We start from the raw sequence: 23,155 nt of genomic DNA on the forward strand, positions 1-23,155 counted from the left end.
CTAGGGAAATGAAAATTCAAGCGACTCTGAGGTTCTGCCTCACCCATCCATCAGATTGGCAAAGATGGCGGAGAACGAAAATGACAAATGTTGGAGGGACTGGAGAAAAACAGGCCCACTGATGCACAGCTGTGGGATGTGGTGCGAATGGGGCCAACCATTCTGGAAAGCAATGTGGAATCACACCCAAAATGTTACTATACACTGCATGCCTTTTAACCCAGTTATATCACTGCCAGGCCCATGCCCCAAAGAGAGAAAAAAATCCCTATGATGTATAAAAATGTTTCCAGCAGCCTTTTTCTGTGGTCACAAAGAAATGGAAACCAAGGGAATCCTCATCAACTGGGGAATGGCTGAACAAACTAGTATAGGAGTGGGATGGAATACTATGTGTGCTGTAAGAAATGAGGAAAAAGATGATTTAAAAAAAACATGGAACCTTTTATGAGCTCAAACTCATCTTCCTGAGTTCAAATGTGGCTTCAGACACTAGTCATGTCTCACTGGCCATATCACTTAACCTCGTTTGCCTCAGTTTCCTCATCTGTAAAATGAGCTAGAGAAGAACATGGCAAACCACACCAGTATCTCTGCCAAGAAAACCCCAAATGGGGTCATGAAGAGTTGGGCATAAACGAAAAACAACTGAACAGCAACAAAGAGGGCAAGAATGGGAATCTGATTTGCCTCATGGTCACCCACTCTCTCTAGGCAGCCCCTAACTCACCAGGCACTTTGATGGCTGAACCAGAGACCATGCCCCCCTATAAGACAACTCTGTCCTGACTGGTGGGCACCTTGTGTGGCCTATTACATCTAGGCTGGGCTCCCACCATGCTCTATTTTATTCCCTGGTCATCTTCTTACCAGATGCCTTACTGTGACACATGTGCCTCTCTCCCCTCCTCTTTTCCAGTTCTAGATCAATAAATCAATAGCCATTATTACTGGAAAGCCTATGTCAATCTATTCTCCTGTGACTCCACTCACCATCTCTGTGACTTCTCCAACCAAAATACTTATTCCTCATCACCATTTCCCTATGTATGTTGTCTCTCCCATGAAAGCTCCTTGAGGGCAGGGACTACCTTGGAATTTGTGTTTGTATACCTGGTGCACACAGAACCTAAGACATTCTTTCTCATTTATTAAGTACCCACTAAATGCCAGGCACTACAGTCTCTGCCCTCAAGGGGCTCACATTCTAATTAGGGAGACAACATGCACACAGCTATGTATGTAGAAGATATACACTGATGAAACTGGAGGAAGACTCAGAGGGAAGGTATTATCAGTGAAGAGGACCAGAAGAGACCTCTGGTGGAAGGTGGGATTTGAAGTGAGTCTTGAAGGAAGCCAGGAGGCAGAGGAAAGGAGGAAGAGCCTTCTAGGCCTGGGCACAGTTAGTGAAAAGGGTACTGAGTCAGGAAATGGGAGTGCCATGGAGAGGAACAGCAAGAAGACCAGTGTTGCAGAGTATGTGGTGGAGAGTCATGTGTAAGGAAACTGGAAAGTGGCCAGTTGGCGGAAGTCTTTAAAAGACAAAAGATCTGATATCTGATCCTGGAAGCAACTGGGAATCACGGGGTTTACTGAATGGAGGGAGAAGTGATACAGCTGGACCTGTGTTTTGCCACTGTGACTGGAGGATGGACTGGAGTAGGGGGAGACTTGAGGCAGGAAGACCCACCAGCAGGCTTTTACTGCAGTCCAGATGTAAAGGGATCTGGGCCAGAACCAGGAAGGTGATTATGTCAGAGGAGAGAAGGAAGATTATACCAGAGATGTTACGAAGATAAAATGGACAGGAATTGGTAACAGACTGGATATTTGTGGCAGGTGGAGGACTGAGTGAGAGTGAGTGGAGCATGACCCCTAATTTGGGAGCCTCGACGACTGGGAGTATGGATGGTGATGGATCATGATTTCTAGACAATAAACTGGGAAATTCGGAAGAGAAGAGGGTTGGAAGGGAAAGATAGTAAGTTTGGTGTTGTACATTTTTGTTTAAGATGTCTCCAGAACATATAATTTAACATCTCCATCAGGCAGTTAGGGATGTAAGACTAGAGGTCAGGAGAGAAGGTAGGGCTGGACAGACAGATCTGAGAATCGTAAGAATAGACACGATAGCAGATGAGATAACCAAGGGAAAGAGTGTAGAGGGAGAAGAGAAGAGGGCCCAGGGACAAAGCTTTGGGGGATTAGGAAGCATAACCACGATCCAGGAGCAAAGGGGTGGCCAGACAGTTAGAAGGAGAACCAAGAAAGGGAAGTGTCATGAACACCTAGAGGAGAGAGAGTATCTAAGAGAAGAGGGTGACTGACAGTATCAAAGGATGCAGAGAGGTCGAGGAGGATAAGGATTAAGAAAAGGCCATTAGATTTGACAATTAACAGATCATTGGTAATGAGATGGGATGGTCAGATTGAGTGAGGGTTTTTCAAGAATGAGGAACACATTTACTAGGTGTGTGACCCTGCACAAGTCACTTAACCCTGTTTGCCTCAGTTTGCTGATCTGTAAAAATGAGCTGGAGAAGGAAATGACAAACCTCTCCAGTATCTTTACCAAGAAAACCCCAAATGCGGTCATGAACAGTCAGACACAACTGAAAATGACTGAACAACAAGAAAAAAGTGACTTGCCCAGAGTCACACAGCTAACTATCTTCCTGGCTCCAGGTCCCAGGGCTCTATCCATTGTACCTGCCTCACAGGAAAACTTAGGAGGTGAGGAGACTTGTCAGTGGAAGGCCTTGAGATTCTACCTCATGTTTCAGTTATCAGTGGGCTTCTCATTTCCCATACTAGATTGTAAGATCCATGAGGGCAGACTATGTCTTGTTCTCCCACTTCCCTACCCTCTCAGAGTATGGTGCCTCAGACATAGTAGGCTTCAAATAAATGTCTGCTGAATATATGAACTGAAGCAACATGGACTTCGAGAGGCAGAAAACCTGGGTTCTAACCCATACTCTGCGGCGAATACAATGTACAACCTTGAGCGAATGGTCTCCACTTGGAATTGGATTACAGGATCTCAGGGTGCTTCCAGATCTGACATCCTACGACTGTCAGCTTCGAACTCAGGTCACCTGATAAGAGTGTGCATGCAGCCTGTTAGCAGTTTCCTTGATGGCTTGGTGGAGACAAGGCCAGGCTAAGAGCTGGAGTGCCCCAGAGGGAGCAAGCAGACAGCTTAAACACCTCTACCACCCACAGCAAGCACAGACTTAGAAAACCAGAGGCTGCCTTGTAGCCATCTGGTATACCACATCCTTCCCAGCACTCACATAGCACTGAGAGCAGGCCTGGAAGTGAAGATGTCTACCCCTTAAGTGTGCGTCTTTCTATCTCTCCTCTCTCTTAAAGCATCTCAGAATTAGAGACCATCTAGTCTCATCTTCCTCTTAAAGGAAGAATTTTCTAAGCAGTATTCCTGGAAGACAGTCATCTAGCCAGTCTCTCCCTGAATATTTCTTTTTTCCTTTTTTTTTTTCCTGAGAAACACAACAGGATCTTTTATTCTTTATACCTTTCAATCAACTGTTTCTGTGAAGTTCTGCTATAGACTGTGGTCTGCTTCAGAAAGTCGTCTGCAAGATCGAAGCATACCATTTTCATTTTTTTTTTCTTTCTCGTGGTTTTCCCCTTTTGTTCTGATTTTGTCTTTCACAACATGACTAATGTGTAAATATGTTTAACATGACTGTACATGTATAACCTAGATCAGATTGCCTGCTGGATTGGGGAGGGCGAAGGGGGGAATGAGGGAGAAAAATCTGGAATTCAAAATCTTACCAAAATTATTGTTGAAAACTATCTTTACATGTAATTGGAAAACAATAAAATGCTATTAAGTGCAAAAAAATCAACTGCAAAACCTTGACTTTTCCTATCTCATATTTTCATCAAGGATAACTTCAATATATGTAAAGATTATTTTCACAAAGTTTTTATGGGAACGAGAATATAAATTTATGTAGTGATGGTCACTGATGGCCTCTCAATTGTACTTTTCTGATAGTAACTCCATCCATAATTTAAAAAAAAATGTTTAGCAGCTTTGCTTTCAGATATACTGAAAATTGGCTATTCAATTTATTATATTATTATTAATGATGCTATATTGCTTTGAAGTTTGTAAAGCACTTTACAAATATCACCTCATTTTATCCTCACAACAACCATGGGAGGTAGGTGCTATTTTTCAGAAATGAGGAAAAAGACAGTGGATAAATGACTTGCCCAGATAGATAGTATCTGAGATAGGATTTGAACTCAGGCCTTTCTGACTTCAGGTCTACCACTCTATCCACTGCACCATTCAGCTGCCTATCTTTAAAACTGTGTTGTATACTGAATATTTCTATTAACAGGCAACTCACTGTCTCCCAAGGCAGCTCATTCCATCGACAGACAGCTCTCATTGTTAAGAAGTGCTTCCTTCTATCAAGCTGAAATCTACCTTTCTGTAATACCCACCATTTCTTAGCTCTTCTTCTGATCTCTGGAGGTACAAAGTACAAGTTTAACTCATTTTTTCACATGACAACTTCTCACATTTTTGAAGAGAGCTAGCATATCTCCTGTAAGTCTTCTCTCCTTCAAGCTCAATATCTTGGGTTCCTTCAACTGTTCTTCAAGATGGTAGTTTTGGGTTCTTCAATCATCCTGGTCACTCCTCTATGGATCACTCCAGTTTTTCAATGGCCCTCTTAAAAATGGTGCCCAAACTGAACACAAAACTCTAGATGTGGTTTGGCCAAGTATAGTGTCACGATTATGTGCTATGCTTACAGGAACATCTAACTAGAGTCTTGAGCACATGGGACGGGCTGGTTCTTTTCCAAAAGGTTTTTTCTCATTGTTCTACTCTATGAAAATATTTTTGAATCTTGATTCTGTCAACTCATCTATTAACCATCCCTCCCAGGCATCTGTGTCACTTCCTTCTTTAAAGTCTTCATTCATCATCTTACCATTCAATGGTAAAAACTGTCCTTCAGGTTAGCAACCATTAATTCACATTCTTTGAGCACAGCTGTTCAAAGAATAACAAGTTGACCTAACCATACCATCAGCCACCTTGGGATTTCTCCCTCTGGTCCACAAGGATATCATGACAGACTCTGCCAAAAGTGTAGGCTAGGTTTCCATGATCTGCCAGGCTTACAACCCCGTCAAAGACGAAAAGAGCATAGCTTGGTATGACTTACAGTATGCCCATGTGAGCTCTAAGGGATCACCACTTCCTTTTTAAGGGCGAACCAACCATCTGTTTAATAATATGTTCTCAAATTTTGCCAAAAATCAGTGTTAAACAATCTGGTCTGTCTTTTGCTCATTTTTGAAAACCAGGGGATTTAAATGTTCCTCTAATACCCTGGCACCGCTTCCATTTTCTATGATTTCTTAAAGATTATTGACAACGAATCTATGGACCTATTGAAGTTCTTCCAGTATGATGGGACATAATGAATTGGGGCCTGAGGGTGTGACTTCATTTAAAGGAGGTGGGTCCTCTCCTCTTTTACCAACTCTTAGCCTGTCTTGGACTTCAATTCCCCCTTATCCTTGTTTGCCTTACCCTTTTTCCAAGCAATTTTCCTTCATGGAGAAAATCAAAACATAACAGGACTTGGATAGTTCTGTTTTGTCTTTAAAAACAAAGCAAAACTTAAGCTATCTCCAACCATCACACCTTCCCATTTCTTGTTCTTGCTTGAATAGATTTTCTGGCCTTCCTTTGCATTTTTACCCCCTATGGCTTCAGTTCATTCTGATCTTTTGTTTTTTCTCATGACTCTTACAGATCTTTGCCGTATTTCTGTACTCCCCTCTACCTTCTGCCCACCACCTCATGAATCCTTCCTGCTTTCATTCAGTGTATGTAATTTAAGCTCATCAAAGAGCTTCTTCAGTGGACCCCCCCTCCCCTTTCTTCCTTCTCTGGACCCATTCCTATTTGTCCCATCAAAATTTTGCTTTTGAGTGTCTTCCATTTTTCTTGAGTGGTCTTTTCTTTTAGAGTTTCACGGCATGGGAGTATGCTTGTCTCTGAACTTTTCTGAAATGTCCTTGCCTTTTTGAAGCTGGATTTCTTTAAAGTCTCAGCATTTCCCTCCTTGGCTATTATAAACTCAAAGATAATCCCTTTGTCCCAAGGCTCCCATCATTCAACTTCACCAACTAGGGCCTCCTTATCGATTGGAGTTGTGTCCCTCCACAATCTGATTTCCAACTACTTCTCTAGTTTTAATTCATATTACTCTCCTCCACATTCTCTTGCCTCTAGCCAAAGTGACCTGTTAGCTGCACTCCAAACATGACATTCCGTTTTTCCATCTCTATACCTTGTCCAAATTAGGAATGTACTACCCTCCTCCTAGAAGAATTCCTAGCTTCCTTCTCCCATTTAGCTCTTAAATAAGTAGCAGAAAGATTGGATAGATTCTATTTTATAGAGCTAGAAACCGAAGCACATAGAGCAAAGGAGAGTCAGGAATGGAAGCCGGTTTCCCTGACTCCCAACCCAACATCCTTGCAATTCATTTCTTGCTTGAGTTCTGTCTCCCTAGAGGCCTGCTGGAAAGTACACCATCTGCCAATGGAAAACCCACTGTGCAGGTTCCATGATAACACCAGGTTATTGAGCTGGTTTGCCTGCTCAATCAGTTGTCTGGATGTTTAGCTTTATCTATAATAGAAAAAGGTTAGCTGACTTTAGAAGACCACCTCTGAGAATGTTAGCATTTCGCAAGTCACATGCGATGGACCAAAACTCTTCCTTATCTATCAATCTGCTAGAGGTGAGAGTAGAATGACTGCTACTTCTAGAAATTTCCTTGGTCAAATGGAGCATCTATGAACACTGACCCCTAAGATCCTTTTTCTTCTCTAGAGTATATAGACAGGGCTCGTAAGCATCTACAAGTGAAAGGCCTCTTTTTGCCCCCTGCTGGCTTTGAGCCTCTTTCCATCAGGCCAGTTTGGTCATGGGGATGGTAGAGCTTGGGCTCCACATTTCTCTGGATGAAGAACAAAGAAGAAAACATGATACCCTTTTGACACTCAGACAGGATTCATTTTTCATCAGCATCATAACCAGATGTTAAGTGGGTGCTGCCAAAATGCTTGAGAACGGTTGGTTTTCTTAAGTAAACTAAATCTCTTTTCCACCCAGGATCCTGTTTGCATTGTCTGAGAAGGATGAGGTTGATAAACAAATTAAGGACGCAAAGATAAATTTGAGAACAGCCCAATTTCTCTGATTAAAGTTAAATTAGTGGTGTTTGAAATGAAGTTTTGCTATATGGAGAGAGGCATCATAGGACCGTAGAATGTTGAGTATAAAGACAGTTTAGATATCAGTGAGGCCAGGGGCTATTAGCCTTTTTGGTACCATGGAACCTATTGGCAACAGTCTATGGACCTCTTCTCAGAATGATGTTTTTAAATGCATAAAACAAAATACATGAGATTTAAAAAAAAAAAGAAACCAATTATATTGAAATGCAGTTATCAAAATATTAAAAAAAAAAAAGCAAGTTCCTAAATCTCAGGTTAAGAAGCCCCAGTACTCCCTGGCCTACTCATTTTCATTCAGGGATAGAGGAAGAGAGACTGTATGCTATTCCCCACTTCCCTTCCCCCACACCTAACAACGCATCTATCTCATGACAGGAGTCAGGGGCCCAGAGTGGAAGCCACTCAAAATAAAGGGCTTAGAAGGTTTCTAAGCACCTTCCTCCCTAGGTCAATAGACTTCCTGACACGCTGGTCACCATGAGAGGGAAAGCATTTCTGGGGCTACTGGGAGATTAAAGGTTCTTCTCTTGTGGCCTTCACCAACCTCAGTTCTACAGAGAATGCCTACTCAGACTGACCCATCATTAGTTAGCACGACTTTGACAAATCACTGCTCCTCTCAAGTTAGACCTAGGATACAGGTGTGTGTATTTTATGTAACACATGGGCTCTGGGGAAAGAAAACGTTAAAGCATGAATCTGATGGAGTCCTATTTTCTCTGCCTACCCCAGCCTCTCTGTCCAGTGGTTAGTGTGCTATGTAAACAAATTCTTAAATGTGCTGAGTAAGGAACCCTGAGTAAGAAAAGCAAAGAACCTTTCCCTAATTTACATGTTGGGTAAGTTTTGATTAGCATATATTGGGTTGGTTAAACTGGGGGTGACCCACCTACCCAAAGGACACACATTCCCCCTTTGTTGCTACCTAGAGGCAAGGCACCCTCCCCCATCCTGGTGTTGTCTGGGCCACCAACAAAGCTTTGAGTGCAGAGGATAATGGTAATCCTTTGAATGACTGCCACCTACCCATGGCTTAGGGCACTGTACTAATATCTAGTCACAGGCTGCCAGGACCCACCATCCTGGCCTTCCATGGCTTTTCCCCACTCTTACCTTCTTGTGTCCTCCACCGGGAACATGGGTAATGTTATCCAGGGAACCGATCTTTGATTGAACCTTCTCCTTGAAGTCCAGTTTCTCAGATTTAACTTCCACTTGGCCACCACCTATAACACACACACCACACACACATGTTACCCAGGCATCTGTTTCAGGCTGTTAGTTGTAGTTAAAGCAAATGTACTAAGTCCTTATGGTAGGCACTGCAGGTGGATATAAACTCACAGGTAAAGTCCCATTATAACCAAAGACTTCATACAATGAAGTGACATTTAAACTATTACCTATTAATTTGAAGGAGCAGCTTACAAACTGTCTCTAACAAAGGGGACTATTAGGCCCACTTTAATATACAGCTACGACTCATCTTTAATTAGCACCTTAACAGTTCATATGCCTGCCAAAGTGCTTGAAAATAGTTGGTTTTCTTAAGAAGAAGAGATGCATTTCCCAACTCCCCAGTCCTGTTTACATTATCCAAGAAGAACTGGACATGCCTGTAGTCCATTGTTCCTGGGGGATAATGAGGCTGGTGGACTGCTTGAGTTTGGGATTTCTGAAGTCTCAGGGGGCTAAAGCTGATGGCGTGTCTGAACTAAGTCTGGCACCAATATGGTGAGCCCCGGGGATGGGGGAGGGGGCAACCAGCTGCCTAAGTGGCCCAGGTCAGAAACAGAGCTGGTTAAAGCGTCCACGCCCATCAGCAGCGGAGGAGGACCTGAGAGTGGTCACTGTACTTCCTGCCTGGGTGAGATAGGGAGATCCACTCTCAAAAAATTTTTAAAAAGGGACTGTTAAGCAAATTAAGGATGCCAAGATAAATTTCAGCCCAGCCCAAGTCAAATCATTAGAAATTCTAAATTATATAAGAAGCCCCTGTCAGATTCTTGTGTAGGCCCGACGTTTTTGTAAGCCTATGGTCCCTAATCTCACACCCTGTGAAAAAAATTGCTCAATTAAAATAGAAAAGCAGCAATTGCAGGAGCCTGGCCATGGGAACAGATGATCAGCACCATTATTGTCAGCAGAGCAGGAAAAGAAAGGACTTGAGGAGAATGCCATTTGTCACGGGTAGACATTCAATTCTGGCAAGTGTCTAAGAGCAGGCAACAACAATGAACAGGTTTGAATTGTGCTGCTGTCTGTCCTTCTGTTCCCAAGGCCTTCTGTCTTGCTAGGGCCTTTGGGGTGTAGGGATTATCTGCTGAACTGGGTTTCCTGGTACGAATGCCAAGAGACTACAATTCCTTGACATAGTAGGCACTTGGTGAACATTTGTTGAATGTGCTAAGGGCTCGAACCAAGACAGAAATTCTTTATCCCTAAGTATTTGGAATGAGGGCTATAAAAAGACCCTTGAGAGCGGGGAGTGTGGTATATCATTTCCCATCCAAGCTCAGCAGGGACAACAGTGATGTAATAATGGTAGATGCTCCCCAGCATCATGCAGAGCCACATCGATCCCCTACTGGACCCTGGGCCACCAGCCCATCCTGGTCCTGCCGTTATGGGAGGGCACAGTAAGCTACAGAGTGTCATTAATCTTGCTTTGAGAACTAGAGAGTTTAAGACAAAAAAAAGTATTTGCCTTTACCCTTTATAGCCTTTCTAAAAGTGTTATCAATATACTTGGTTTATAGATCACCTTCATTCCTGAGTATGTCCCTCCCCTTCATATTCTTTCAAAGAAAAGGCCCCCCGGCTAAAGCATCTTAGCAAGAGAAAGAGAGGAAGAAAGCACCCAGGCAAATAAAGATGTTCCACCTTTGACAATTCCTTGTTGGAAATAGGGCCAACTAGTAAACAGCTACAGAGAATGTTTGATCACCTAGAAGACAGATCGTTCCCAGCCCCCACAACATCTCTTCTGGGACTACCTGGTTTGTGGTGGATGTTGCCCAACGAGCCACACTTGGAAGTCACCTTGCTCAGGTCGACTGGCTTGTATACTATTTGCACCTGGAAGCATGCAGAGAGGGAAAGGAGAGCAAGGGGTCAGAGGAAGGGAAGGGAGGACGGGGGGTGAGAGGAAGGCAAAGAGGAGGAGAATTAGAAGGAGAAGAAAGGCACAGGAAGAATAGGGGGAAAGCAAGATGAAGGGAAGGGGAGGGTTAGGAAAAGGGAAATAGAAGGGGGAAGGTTCAGGGCAGGGAGAGTAGATAGGAAAAAAATTTTAAAAACAGGATTTTAAATTTGGTTATGACAATAAAGTGTGGCTGTATAAACTCAGTCCCCTGTTTGGATCCACGCCCCAAGAAACAAACAACTGGGGCAAGAAAAGTTGTCACTGAAATGCTAGTTTCATCCTCGAGGGATGCAGGGTAGTATACACTGGACTGCCGTATTTCCAGGAAGGCCAGTGACCCCAGAGGTAGAATTAAGGGCATATGAAGACTGCTAAATCAGTTCAGCTTCAGCTGTGCCAGAGTCATGTTTCCCCCCAAAGAAAATACCTTTCTCTGATGCTAGGTTTATGTCCCCAATAGCTGAAACAAGAGAAGTAGTCAGAGTCAGTTACACTGGACACAAGGCTTTTTAGAAAGGTGAGAGGACAGAATGCCAACTTACTAATTAATGCTGCTACCATTGAGTTGTCTCTCTCCTCCCCCTCCCCAAACACCATCATTCCAACAAGACTGGATACTAAGACATAAGCAGTGCAGTACCCAGCTCAGTTCAGAAGCTGTTCCAAAGCTCCAGTTATTAAAAGCATTGGGTGCCTGGGCACAGGGAGTCTTTGGGACACCGGATGGGCACAGTCAGGTGAGGGTGAAACAGAGAACAGACAGCTGAAGCCCAGTTACTGGTTAAACAGATCGCAAGCTCCGGGGTACTCAGACAGACACAGGGCAGGGCTGATGGACTCCAATGCTAGGTCATACTTTTCAACAGCACAGAAAACATCACAAGGCAACCCTACCACCTTGCTCCAGTGGCCTGATCCCAGGTGGTGACCACTCCCAACTGAGGCAAATCTTTGATTTAAGAGTCTCGTCGCCTGGTGAGAGTATATAGCTACTCTACACAACAGTGAAACATACCCTGAGTACAGTAAATCCTGACCTATGGGAACAAAGATTTTCAAGACCCAGTCGTGGCCCATTGATTCCAAAAAACGTTGGGTAATTGAGGGCACCCTCATCTAGGGAGCCCATCAGAGACAGGTCTGCGCTGAGATCTGCCTCGCTAGGGAGATAACTGAAGTGACAGGACCATGGATCTCTCAAAATAAGCCAATATTACTGATTGGCTGGCAGATAAGCAATTATTAAGCACTATGAGGTACAAGCCCCAGAGGGCAGCCCAAGCTGTGGGGGGATACAAAGGATTTCCATCTAACTAAAGTGTCTGTAGACAGAGCAGGATTTGACCTATATGAAGTAGGGGACAAAGCATCACGTGACTGAATTTTGAAACAAACACACCGGAACTTAGGACAAAGACTCTCAAATATCCTCAGTGGTGTCAAAGGAATTACACTGAAGTCTTACGCTGCTGGGGATGGATGGAGGAACCACCATAGCTCTAGACCAAATGCCCTTACAGGGGCCCTCGCAGGACTGATCCCATGCTTTGGCAGAAATAGGCTTTTGTTATTTCAAATACTATTGAAAATACGTGGTCTTCTGGCTGAGGTCTGGGCATCTTTGTCAGAGGTCTGTCATGCTGGTATCTGTTTTAATGAGACTGCTCTCACTGCTCAGTCGTGACCAGTTCTTCCTTAGGAATATGAGTTATTTACAACACATACCCAGAGGGGAAAAGAGTTCTATTTGAAAACCCTTTGATGAAGACCCACTTCACAATTTATTAATTTTCATTCTTGCTGTTTCATCTACAAATCAAAACAATCCCGACCTTGTGATAAATTCCCAGTGGGTGGGAGCTTCAAGTACCTAGTATATGTCTCATTTTGTACGGTGATAGGTATACAAATGCAAAAAAAAAAAAACCCAACCTGCCCCCCCACCACCACCCTCGGCCCAAACTCTCTCCTTAGAGAGCTTAAATATTATCAGGGAAAATAACATATATCCAAGTGAGCGAATACAAAGGTAAAAGAGGAATAGTGACCATTGAGGAACCAGTCTCTCCCCACTTCTTCCATAAAGTATGTGCAAAAGTTAACAAAAAGTAATTGGGGGAGGGCACTAGAAACTGGGGGCTGGGATCACGAAAGGCCTCCTGTAAGAGGAGTGAGGCTGAGCTAGGGGTTCTAAGAGGTGGAGGTGATGAAGGGAGAGCATTCCAGGCATGGAATTCCAGACTATGCAAAGGCGCTGAGATGAGACGGAATGTTGAGTATAAGGATCTGTAAGTAGGTCAGCCTGGCTGGACCCCAAGCTTGTGTAAGGGGCTGAAATAATGTGTAATGAGCCTGGAAAGGGAGGGTGGAGCAAGAATGTGCCGAAGTAAGGGGTTTATGTTTTATTCAGGAGGCGAGAAGCATCCCCTAGAGTTTATTGAGCAGGGGGAGTCAGATCTGTGCTTAAGAACGTGGCTTCTGAGTGGTGTGAAGGAAGGATGTGGAGAGGGTGAGACTTGAGGTAGGGAGGCCAATTACAGAGCTATTGCTGTACTCCACTTGAGAAGTGATGAGGGTCTGAACCAGCGCGGGGTGGCTGTGAGAGAAGAAGAATCAGATGTGAGAGATGATGTGGAGGGAGAATGGAGAGAATTTGGGAATGGGTTGGGTATATAGCCTGAGTCGTCGAGGAAGATTCTGAGAGATTAAGACCCTGGGGAACTGGAAGGATAGTGGTGTCCTTAACAGAAACAGGGAAGTCAGGAAGAAGAGTGGTCCTAGGGGAAAGACAGTGGGCTCTTGTTTTGGATAGGCTGAGTTTGAGGTGCCTTTGGAAGAGCCAGCGGGAAATGCCCAATAGGCAATTAGTGATATGGGGCCAGAATACAGAAGAGAGATCAGTAATAACTAGTATTTATATAGTGCCTACCACAGATTAAGCACTGCACAAATACCATCACATCTGTTCTTCACAACAACCCTAGGAGAGAGGGGCTATCGTCATCTCCATTTTAACAGCTGATGAAACTGAATCAAGTGACTTTAAGTGACTTTGCCCAACATCGAAGAGCTAGTATCTGAGGCCAGATCTGAACTCAGGTCTTCCTGACTCTGAGGCTGGTACTTATCCTAGATGCAGACCAGAGTGGATTATACAGATCTGGGAGTCACTACTTCTAGGTAATTGATAATTGAATCCATTAAGAACTGATGAGTTTCACTGAGAGGATATAGAGAAAGAAGAGGAAAGAGTAGAAGTCAGAGCTTTTGGGTACACCTACAGCTGGGGTCTGTAAAACATAGATGATGATGATGATGATGACTGAGCAAAGGAAATTAAGAGGGAGAGTTCAGACAGGTAAGGGGAGAACCAAGAACTGTCACAAAACCCTAGAGCAGAGAAATTATGGAGGAGGAGAGGGTGGTCAACAGTGTTAAATGTCAGATGCAGGGAGGTCAAGAAGGATGAGGCCTTTCACTGAGCCCTGTGTTGTCAATTAAAAGGTCATTGGTAACTTCTGAGAGGGGAGTTTCAGTTAAGTGATGAGATCAGAGGTCAGATCGATAGAAACTGAGAAGCAAATGAGAGAAGAGGGAGTGTAGACAAGGGAGTGTGGATGGCTTTTCCTGGGTGTGTGATGGCTTAAGGCAGGAATTCTTACCTCTGTCTGTGTGGCATGAACACCTGTGGCAGTCTGGTGAAGCCTACGGACCTCTTATCATGATGTTTTTAAGTGAACAAAATAAAATACGCGAGACTACAAAATAAACTAATTATATTTAAATAGTTATACAATTTTTTTAAGTTTGGGACCAAAGGTACAAGTAGAGGGGCCTGTCTTAGCAAAGAGAAGGGCCATCTCTTCTGCAGGACGGCATAAAGGAGAGAGTAGGGAGGGGATGTTTTAGGAGAGAGAAGATAAAAAACCTCATGGTGGATGGCCTTTCTTGGAAAGTAAATATAAGGTGAAGGCCTTGGCTGAGCAGGGTAGGGGGAAGGATGTGGTGTAAGAGTCTGAGGAAGGAACAGGTTTGGAACAGCTGATGTGAAGAATTCGATAGTGAAGCAAACAGGGAAGAGTAAAAGCCCTGCCTTGTGGCAGTGAGGGCTCAAGTGAGAGAAGATGGACACTTAGTGTCAATCCAGCCAGCACCGTTAATGAAATTTCCTCTAGCACCACTCGGCAGTATGATAGGAGGAACAGAGGAGGCAGCTGCCGGGGGCAACTCAGAGTGGGTAAAAACACCAAAGCAGAGGATAGTAAAAATAACCAGTAAGCAGGGAGAATCACAGCGGAAGACTCCCACCCCACCAAGACACCAGTGCCAGAAACAGCTGCAGAACAGCTTGTACTTCTGCAACGAGCAAGGGTGGGGAGCGCCTACCCTACGCTACGCTGCCATCACGCTTGATTCCAGTTTCTGGCTCTGAGTCTGGAGGCCCCGTCCTTTCCCCCACCCCAGGAGGCCTTGCTGCTGTGTCAGGAGCGAGGGATGGTGGGAAGCGGAGGGGCCTTTCTGGGCTCTCCACCCCACTCCCCTGAGAGACGATGACATGGCTGTCAGTTTTCAACAAGCTCAGCCTTGGGGACCGGGATGTGGGATAGTGTGTGTGTATCACTGGGGTTGGCTGGGAGGAGGTAGGTGGGGAGTCATGGCCACTACCCTTGGTGGGACCGCTTCTTGACGCCAAACATAGTTCATACGTGTTGTGATGGAGATCCCATGTATGCCTTTGCCTGCAACTTTTTTTTTCCTATTTGTCCTCATCCTTCTTGGTTCTTGTGTGTGTGCACATGTAAACATATAGATGTGTGTATATATGTACGTGTGTGTGTATATGCAAATATGAGTATGCATACACACACTCAGTACATGTCAGTAATTTACAATCAATTTGACACCTCTGTTCTCCACTTAATGGTTTTATTTAACTGACGGTTCCCATGAGCATAAGTGGCTATTAGACCATTATAATAACTAGAGTGTCATCAGGATAACAGCAGCTCCAGTGGAGAAAGGCTTTTCCACTTTGGTTTGAAAAGCCCTTTTTTTCACAATGAACCTGTGAGGTACATTAGGTTTGTCCTCACTTCTTCACTTTTGGGTTCTTCAGGCTCATTGCTTCAGGGTGCCCTGCCACCCCTTAAAAAACCCACCTCAGTAAGAACAAACAGCAAAACAGACCAGTGCCCAGGAACAGAGATTTGGGTTAATAGAAATAGCTTCTGACAGCCCGGCCTCAATAACTGGAGGTCTCTTCCCCCCACCACCCAATCTCTACCTTTCAGGAGAAAGGACAAATCAAAGGAAAAGAACCCAGGCTATCAAGGTGCTATCTATCCAAAAAGGGGCTTCTCCAAAAGGAGGAACTACTAAAGATTCAGTCCAGTCCTTCAGACCTTCCCAATCTACCTCCATCATCTTGTACGTAGAGAACTGGCCAAATATTAGAGCTGTAATAATAGTTAACATTTATATAGCACTTTAAGGTTGCTAAAACACTTTTACAAATATGATCTCATTTTATCCTCATGACAACCCTAGGAGATTGGTGCTCTTATCCTCTTCCTCATGGCAGACACTGATGAAGTGACTTGTCCCAGGTCACATAAACAGTAAGTGTCTGAGTTCAGATTTGAACTCAGGCCTTCTTGACTCCAGGTCCTGTATCCTGTCCACTGCGCCCCTTGGCTGCTATAACTCCAGAACTAGAAGGAACCCTCAGGGCCCTCCTAGCCCAATTCTCTCATTTCTGAGGGCAAAACCCTGCAAGGGCTCTGATCACCAAGAAAAGAGGCAATCATGTTCACTCTTGGCTCACTAAGGCAAGACCATGTCCTAACAAGAATGTTTTTTAACAATGACAATCTGAATCAAAAAGGACTCTCTACTAAACTCTCAGTTAACTAGAAAATTCAATTATCCCCAATTTTCCATTCCCGGTGCTTTGAATGTGAATGAAGTTTTCACCATAATTTGATATTTCATGGATTGATTGGCCAATAGCCTGGGAGTGTTGGGTTTTTTTATTTTTTTGGGTCCAGACCTATGTTTTCAGAAGTATGAGATGTCCCGGCACATTGATATTCTCTGCCAATACAGACTGGCAGTTCATCTAGAGCTGGTAGTCCCAGTGAATCACCTGGGACACTGAGAAGTTACCCAGGTGGAATAAATTGGAGGCAATACTTGGACTCAGGTCTTTATCGCCTCCAAGGCCCATCCTCTACCCATAATGTCAGGCTTCTCGGTGATTGGTCACATACCACAATGTGTATGTGTACGTGTAAGGGCATACAGGGGTATCAGAGTGCTCAAGGCGGATTTTTCTTTCAGGCTGTGCAAGGACAGCAGAGGTTAACAGAGGCTGATTGGAAGAATGTGAATGGTGGAGGGTGGAGGGTGGAGGGTGGAAGGGGCCGCAGGTAACTTGGAGCCTGGATGAGAAGCTTGGCTTGGGCAATAAATATCTGTTATAAGAAATATCTGGGGATGAGGCCTGGTCCAGGCTTTAGGGCTGGGATGAAAACAACGGAGAGACGTGGGAAGAAATGGCTCTAGTCCCTGGAGGAACACTACGTGGTTGGGGGTGGGGATTAGGGGAGGGCCAGAGACAAAGCTAGGGGTGGCAACAGCCCTAACTCTCCATGCTCCAGCTGGCCCACACCCACAGGCTCCTGGCACTAAGGGAGAGAAGGGGAGAGCGATGAGGGAAGAAAGAGAGAAACGGGGGAGAGAGAAGAGGAGAAAAGGAGAGACGGAGGAAGGGAGGGAGAGAGAGAGGAGGAGAAAAAGGAGAGAGAGGAAAGAGAGGGGAAGGGAGGGACAGAGAGAAGTGGGGGAGAGAGAAAGGGAGAAAGGGGAGCGGAGAGAGAGAGAGAGAGAGAGAGAGAGAGAGAGAGAGAGAGAGAGAGAGAGAGAGAGAGAGAGAGAGAATGAAGGAGAATATGAACTTGTCAGCAGCTGGAGTCGGAAGGTAGGTAGCTTAGTGCCAGAAACCACTTCTGTTGCTGTTCCTTAGACCACCCTCTGGACCACCCATGGGGACAACTGCTGTGGGCCACCCAGAAGATTGCCCAACTCTGCAGACAGAATAATTCCGTTTGAGGCTCACAATTTATAGGAGGTCAGAATTTCCCCAGCCTGTAGTCCTTCCATCAGGAAAACTGTTTTCTGCTTGATAGTCATGGGAAGAAACAGTGGTTACCTGCCAAGGGACAGAATATAAAACCAAGAAGGGGGTTTGTCAGGTGGACAGTCCCTTATAAGGTCAACCCACTATTATGAGGAGTAGTCAGGTCACCAGCTGACCCTGACAAGAAGATTGGGAGCCCAAAGATCTTTGCTGATATTTCCAGATGCTCTGGGAACTAAAGCTTCTTAAAATGACAATAATTAAAAAAAAAAAACACAACAAAAAAGATGTTCCTAACCCATAACCACGTATACAGCATGGATCATGAAGCATTTATTTATTTATTTTTTCCCAGTAGTGGGGATGGGACAAATGGAACCATCCATCAGTTCCCCCTTGTGACTGGTGGTCACTGTGTACTGACAAGATAGACCTTCAATAGCTTTAAAATCCTATGCTCTGGCACTGAGCAAAACTCCTTGGACCATGTAGAGATGGACCCCTTGATCCTGGCCTCTCTCCTACAAAGACCAAGTTCGAACATAACTCTGATGCTTTTCACTAACCCAATTCAAGCAGGCGAGAACAGTCTTCTTATACTGGATCTGTAGTTTGGGATGGATTCCTTAAATCTGTTTCATCCACCATCTTAAGCTAAAAGCCCACAGTGTACACACTGGAGTCCATCATCGTGGATTTGGAATGGGACTTTTTTTTTCACATTCTTCTCATTGAGCAGCAGAGGGGGATGAAGGAAAGGGGTGACTGGGAGGTGACAACAGATACTGGTGAGAAGGGTTAGCAACAATGCCATGCAACAGCTGCTAGGTGCTAGGGTGAGAATTTGGCAACAAGAAGGTTTAACAGCAGGAAGTCGGCATTAGGCTGTTTGGGGCAGGATATTGGTAGCACATGGCAGGAATCAATATTCTATGCTGCCCTATAGTACAGATGAGAGTTCTTAGGAGAGAAACTGCCTGGGAGGCTGGGCCTCTCAGACAATGCATCATGGTGGTTAAATCGGTAACTTCTGCAATGTAAAGGTATGCCCCTCTTTAGGAAAACCTGACGTGCATGACCCAGGATGACTAGATGACAAGACTAGTTGACCTTCATGTAGGTGCACAGAACTCAGAGCTGAACGGTCCTTAGAGATCCTCTTGTCTAACCCCCTCAGTTTCCAGATAAGAAAACCAAGGTCCCAAGGCTGCACAGGCAGTAAGCCTGCAGAACCAGATGAAAATTCACAAACTGGATAAATGAGGAGGCTCTTTCCCAAAAGGTTTTTTTTTTTAAAACAGTAAGACTCCCTTGCTGCATGTAGATATTTGTGGACAGATCACTAACTAGGTGGCAGCAGCAGGGCCTGGGTGGGGTTGGAGAGCAGGGACAATTTCAGCCAAAGTTTGTGGCAACAGTGCCACCCAAAGACCAACAAGAAATAAGGATGCCAGCCTCATGGCAGTCCTCTTGGGAAGCTGGGCATGGACCCCCAAGCAGTATTTCCACACTCATATCTCAAATGCTATGTCTGAAGGTGTCAGCTTTCTTGAACTTACACTGGGGCTGCTCCCCATCTGTACTCTCTCCCCCAGCAAAGGGGAAGAACTGGCTTTGGCATAGGCCTGGCAGGCCCCAGATGCCTCTTCTCTCCTTGCAAAAGCGGGAAGAGGCCAAAGCTGGCCAACAGCTGGTCTTTGCTTATGCCAAGGGAACAAGCGATTTATGTTGGCCCCATCCAAAGCATGAGACATGGCTGAAACTGTGGGGCAAAGCGAAATTCCAGTGGCTCCTCATCCAAATGCTAAATTTGACAAAGGGATCTGCCCTCCCCACCACCATCACCCTTATTGTAGTTACTCCTCAAGAAGAAGGTACTCCTTCCTCCTTAGACTGACTGATGGCAGCTGGGCCTAGGCCCGAGCAGTACTCCTGGAGCCCCTCCTTGAGCTGGTTCCTTGGAAACTGCTCTAGGATGAGCATCACAGAGGAGCTTCATGAGTGAGAAATTAAATAGTTCTTGACATCATCAGTGAATATTTGCCAGGTGCCCCCAGGGTTGCTGAAGGACACAAGGGCCTCACATTCCTCTGGTTGACTAATGCAGTTCATGGGCCAGATGAGGCACCAGCATTTCCAACCCTGTTAACCCAATGTCCTTGGGCAATAATGACTGTTTTTGCAGGGGTCTGCAATGAGGTCTGCTAGTAGTTTCTCTTAATTATGCTTTGAGAGTTGAACTTTCTTTCTGTATAGATGACCCCAAGCATCTCTTTACCTCATCTCTGTCTTAGCTACCACCCAAGCAGACTCCATACTTCTTGTGTGGGGGGGAGGAAATCCACACTTCTAGGTGCAGTGGGCATGAAGACAGGGGTCAAGGAATAACAGGATCACAGATTCAGAGCTGAAAGGGACCTCAGAAGCCATCTATTCCTAACCCTCTTATTTCATACTTGAGGAAAATGAGGCCCAGAGTAGTTAGGTGACTTGCCAGGATGGGGCAAGTCCAGGATTTGAATTCAGGTTCTTTCACTCCAAATACAGTGCTCGCACCACCCTGGAACCCCCTTTGTCAGAAATGGCTGAGGAGCCAGGAATGTCGAGAAGACTTTCTCTTCTTTACTTAAATCTCACAGACACAGGCATGTAGAGATTCATGCTACTTCTAATAAATCATAGTAGGGTGCATTGAAGGGGTGCAGGTACTCACACTGCCTCCTCCTGGGACGTGTTTGATATTATCCTTTGAGCCACACTTGGACTGGACGTTGCTAAGATCCAGCTTCTTATTAAATATCTGCACCTTTGATAGCCAGAAAAGAAGATGAGTCACACAGCACACAGGCACGGAGTCCCTCTGCCCTACAGTACTCAGCTCTCCCAAAACTGAGAACAAGGAATGGTAGCAGCAGCTGCTGCCGCTACAAGGCCAGGCTGTAGGCAGCCCCCAGGGACCAGACGTGGCTTTTTCTCTGACAATGGGCACTGCCCGGCCTGCTTCTTCTGGATCCACCAAAGAGACCTTGGTCCGATCCCACAGGAGCTGCCTGGGAAGAAAAATCTTTGAAAGGCGGTACCCTCCCATGCTTCTAATGACAACCTGGAAAAGCATACACAGCGAATAAGTGGTTAGAGGCGCTAAGTCCTCATCATCCTCAGCATGGAAGAGCCATCTTGTAAAGACATTCATTGCCAGGGACTTCAAGGAGGGGGGCTTCACTTTAAGGAAAAAATAATAGGTGAAAATCTGGATTTACAAAATCAGATGTTTCGAGGGGTGGGCAATTATGAGCATGAGGGTTCCATGAAATGGCCAGATCTTAATTATTTGAACCTGGGATTTATTTTATATACAACTTTTCAGAAATGTACACACGGCCAAATGATTATAAAGATTTAGAGTTAGAAGGGACCTCGGGGTCACCTTAGTCCAATGCTTTCACTCTTCAGATGAGGAAACTGAGGCCTGGAGATAAAAAGGGACTTCCCTAAGGTTACCCAGATGGTGAGTGGTACAGCTAGGACCCTCTGACTCCAAAACCAGCCCCTACTCCAAGGTCCCTATCCCATACAGACAAACCTGCCTAGATTATCATTATTGCTTTGGATCAAACCAACAAGATGGAATTTAAATGGCAAGGACCTAATGGACAGAGTGCCAAGGGCATCCATTTGAGAAGACAGATGGAGCCATGAAGCTTTCTCAGGGACTTTGGAAAAAAGGAAAGGTTTCCTTCCCATTGTAGTATTAATGCTGAACTCTTTCTCTCTGTTTCCCATCCCTTGCATATTTTTAAAGAAATGAACTTATTTTCTCCATCCTTTCTTTCCAAGACAACATCAGAATCCGCCTAGTCCAATCTGTACCTTGTCCGGGATCTTCTCTACCCTATCTCCAACATGGTGAACATGCAGCCTTTGCTTCAAGACCTTTAGCGGAAGGAAACAAGGGCTCTGCTCCTACCCCTTCCCCAGAATACACACAGATGCATACATATGGATTAAAGGATGGTCGATTTAGGATTCAAAGGGCCGTATTCTAAAAGTGCTTTCCTCATAGGCACTCTGTGAGGTATATAATAGTTATGGGATCTCCATTTTACACAAATGTAAATAACGGAGGCTAACGGAGATTAAGGGACTCATCCAGGGTCAAACGATTAGTAAGCAGCAGAGTTAGGACATAGAGGGAATCAGAGAATCTCAGAACTGGAAGAAGTATCTGTTGTGGAAGTAGGTAAGGAGGCCCACGATATTCGCAGTCCTGCACAGATCACCTAGGCCTGAGAATATGCCTAGTACTTGATCCCAGGGTGGAGAAAACCATCTGTAGAGTAAAAACCTCTGGCACAGGGTTGAACTTGGGCCGAGTCCTCTTTGCCATGCCATCCTTGGTCTAGCGTCCCTAGGTAGCCACAAACATCCACTCACCCAACAGGGAAGACTTCTCTAATGTGACCAGTCTTGTATAGAACACTCCCAGGTCTGTATGTTGTATCCTGGGGGTCTGAGAGAGTCCTGGGGGCAAAACAAGCCATACTGAGCCATTGCTACTGCTTAGATCCATCTGGAGACTGCTGACTTCTACACTGCTGTATCCTTAAATAAAGTCTAAGCAAGGAGACCAAGTGGTGCACGTTCCGTTTGTCAGGCTTTGGGAATTCTCTGAGCTCGCCAGCTGCGACCAAGACAGCATCAGAAACCACCTAGTCCAATCTGTACCTTAATATCTGTACCTTCTCTACCACATCTCCAACATGGAGATGATGGTTATGGAGTGTCTACTTCAAGACCTTTAGCAGAGCGGAAACAAGGAACCAGGGCTGGAGCCAGCTTGAATGGCTCCAGAGAGCTGGCTGTTAAAGTTCCAGTGTAAGCATTCACACCTTGGAAATCAGCAAATGTTACAAATCGGGGCTTGGTTTACCTAAGAAGCCGATGGGGAAAATGTTAACAAATTCAGATTAAACTTTAAAGCGTGTCCTACATACTTGTTTCCCTTTCTGGAGAGCTAGTTGTTAAACATTCACCAGCACACTGTGAGAGGAACTCATTGTCTCCTGAGGCAGCTTACTCACTTTCGGGGGTGGTTCTAATTGTTAGGAAATTTTCCTAACAGAGAAAATTTCAGAGCCTAACTCTGCCTCTTTGTAACTTATCATAAAGTGCCTTACTGAAAATCAGAAGGGACCTGAAAAAGCCCAACCAGACCAACTTCCTCCTTTTACAAATGAGGAAAACAAGCCCTGGAGAAGAATAATGACTAGAATTTGAAGGCAGGTCCTCTGGTTCTAGCCAATGGTCCTGGTGATTCACACCTGCTTCCTACTGATTAGAGTGGGAATTCAGATTCCCTGATTTTCAGACCTGGTCCTTTCCAGTTGACTTTTGAATTCAAGTGAATTGGGTTAAGTTAACCCTATTTAACTGAATTTACTTTACTGAATTAAGCCCATTCATCTTTTTTTTGGGTCCTGATTCTATCATCCAGCGTGTTAACTGTCCCTCCAAGCTTTCTGTCATTTACAAATCAGTTAGGCATGCCATCTTTG

General features: G+C 44.8%; 1 protein-coding gene across 1 annotated transcript in view; it reads right to left on the reverse strand.

The window, feature by feature from the left end:
• Nucleotides 1-23,155, reverse strand: part of MAPT (microtubule associated protein tau) — a 162,758-nt gene that overhangs the window by 5,245 nt on the left and 134,358 nt on the right. Inside the window, 3 exon segments of the mRNA XM_020997404.2 lie at nucleotides 8,431-8,543; nucleotides 10,314-10,395; nucleotides 20,314-20,406. Of these exon segments, the coding sequence (XP_020853063.2) occupies nucleotides 8,431-8,543; nucleotides 10,314-10,395; nucleotides 20,314-20,406 (288 nt within the window).

Source organism: Phascolarctos cinereus, unplaced genomic scaffold, assembly GCF_003287225.1.
Source record: "Phascolarctos cinereus isolate Bilbo 61053 unplaced genomic scaffold, phaCin_HiC Scaffold_5;HRSCAF=322, whole genome shotgun sequence".
In the NCBI taxonomy this organism is placed as follows: Eukaryota; Metazoa; Chordata; class Mammalia; order Diprotodontia; family Phascolarctidae; genus Phascolarctos; species Phascolarctos cinereus.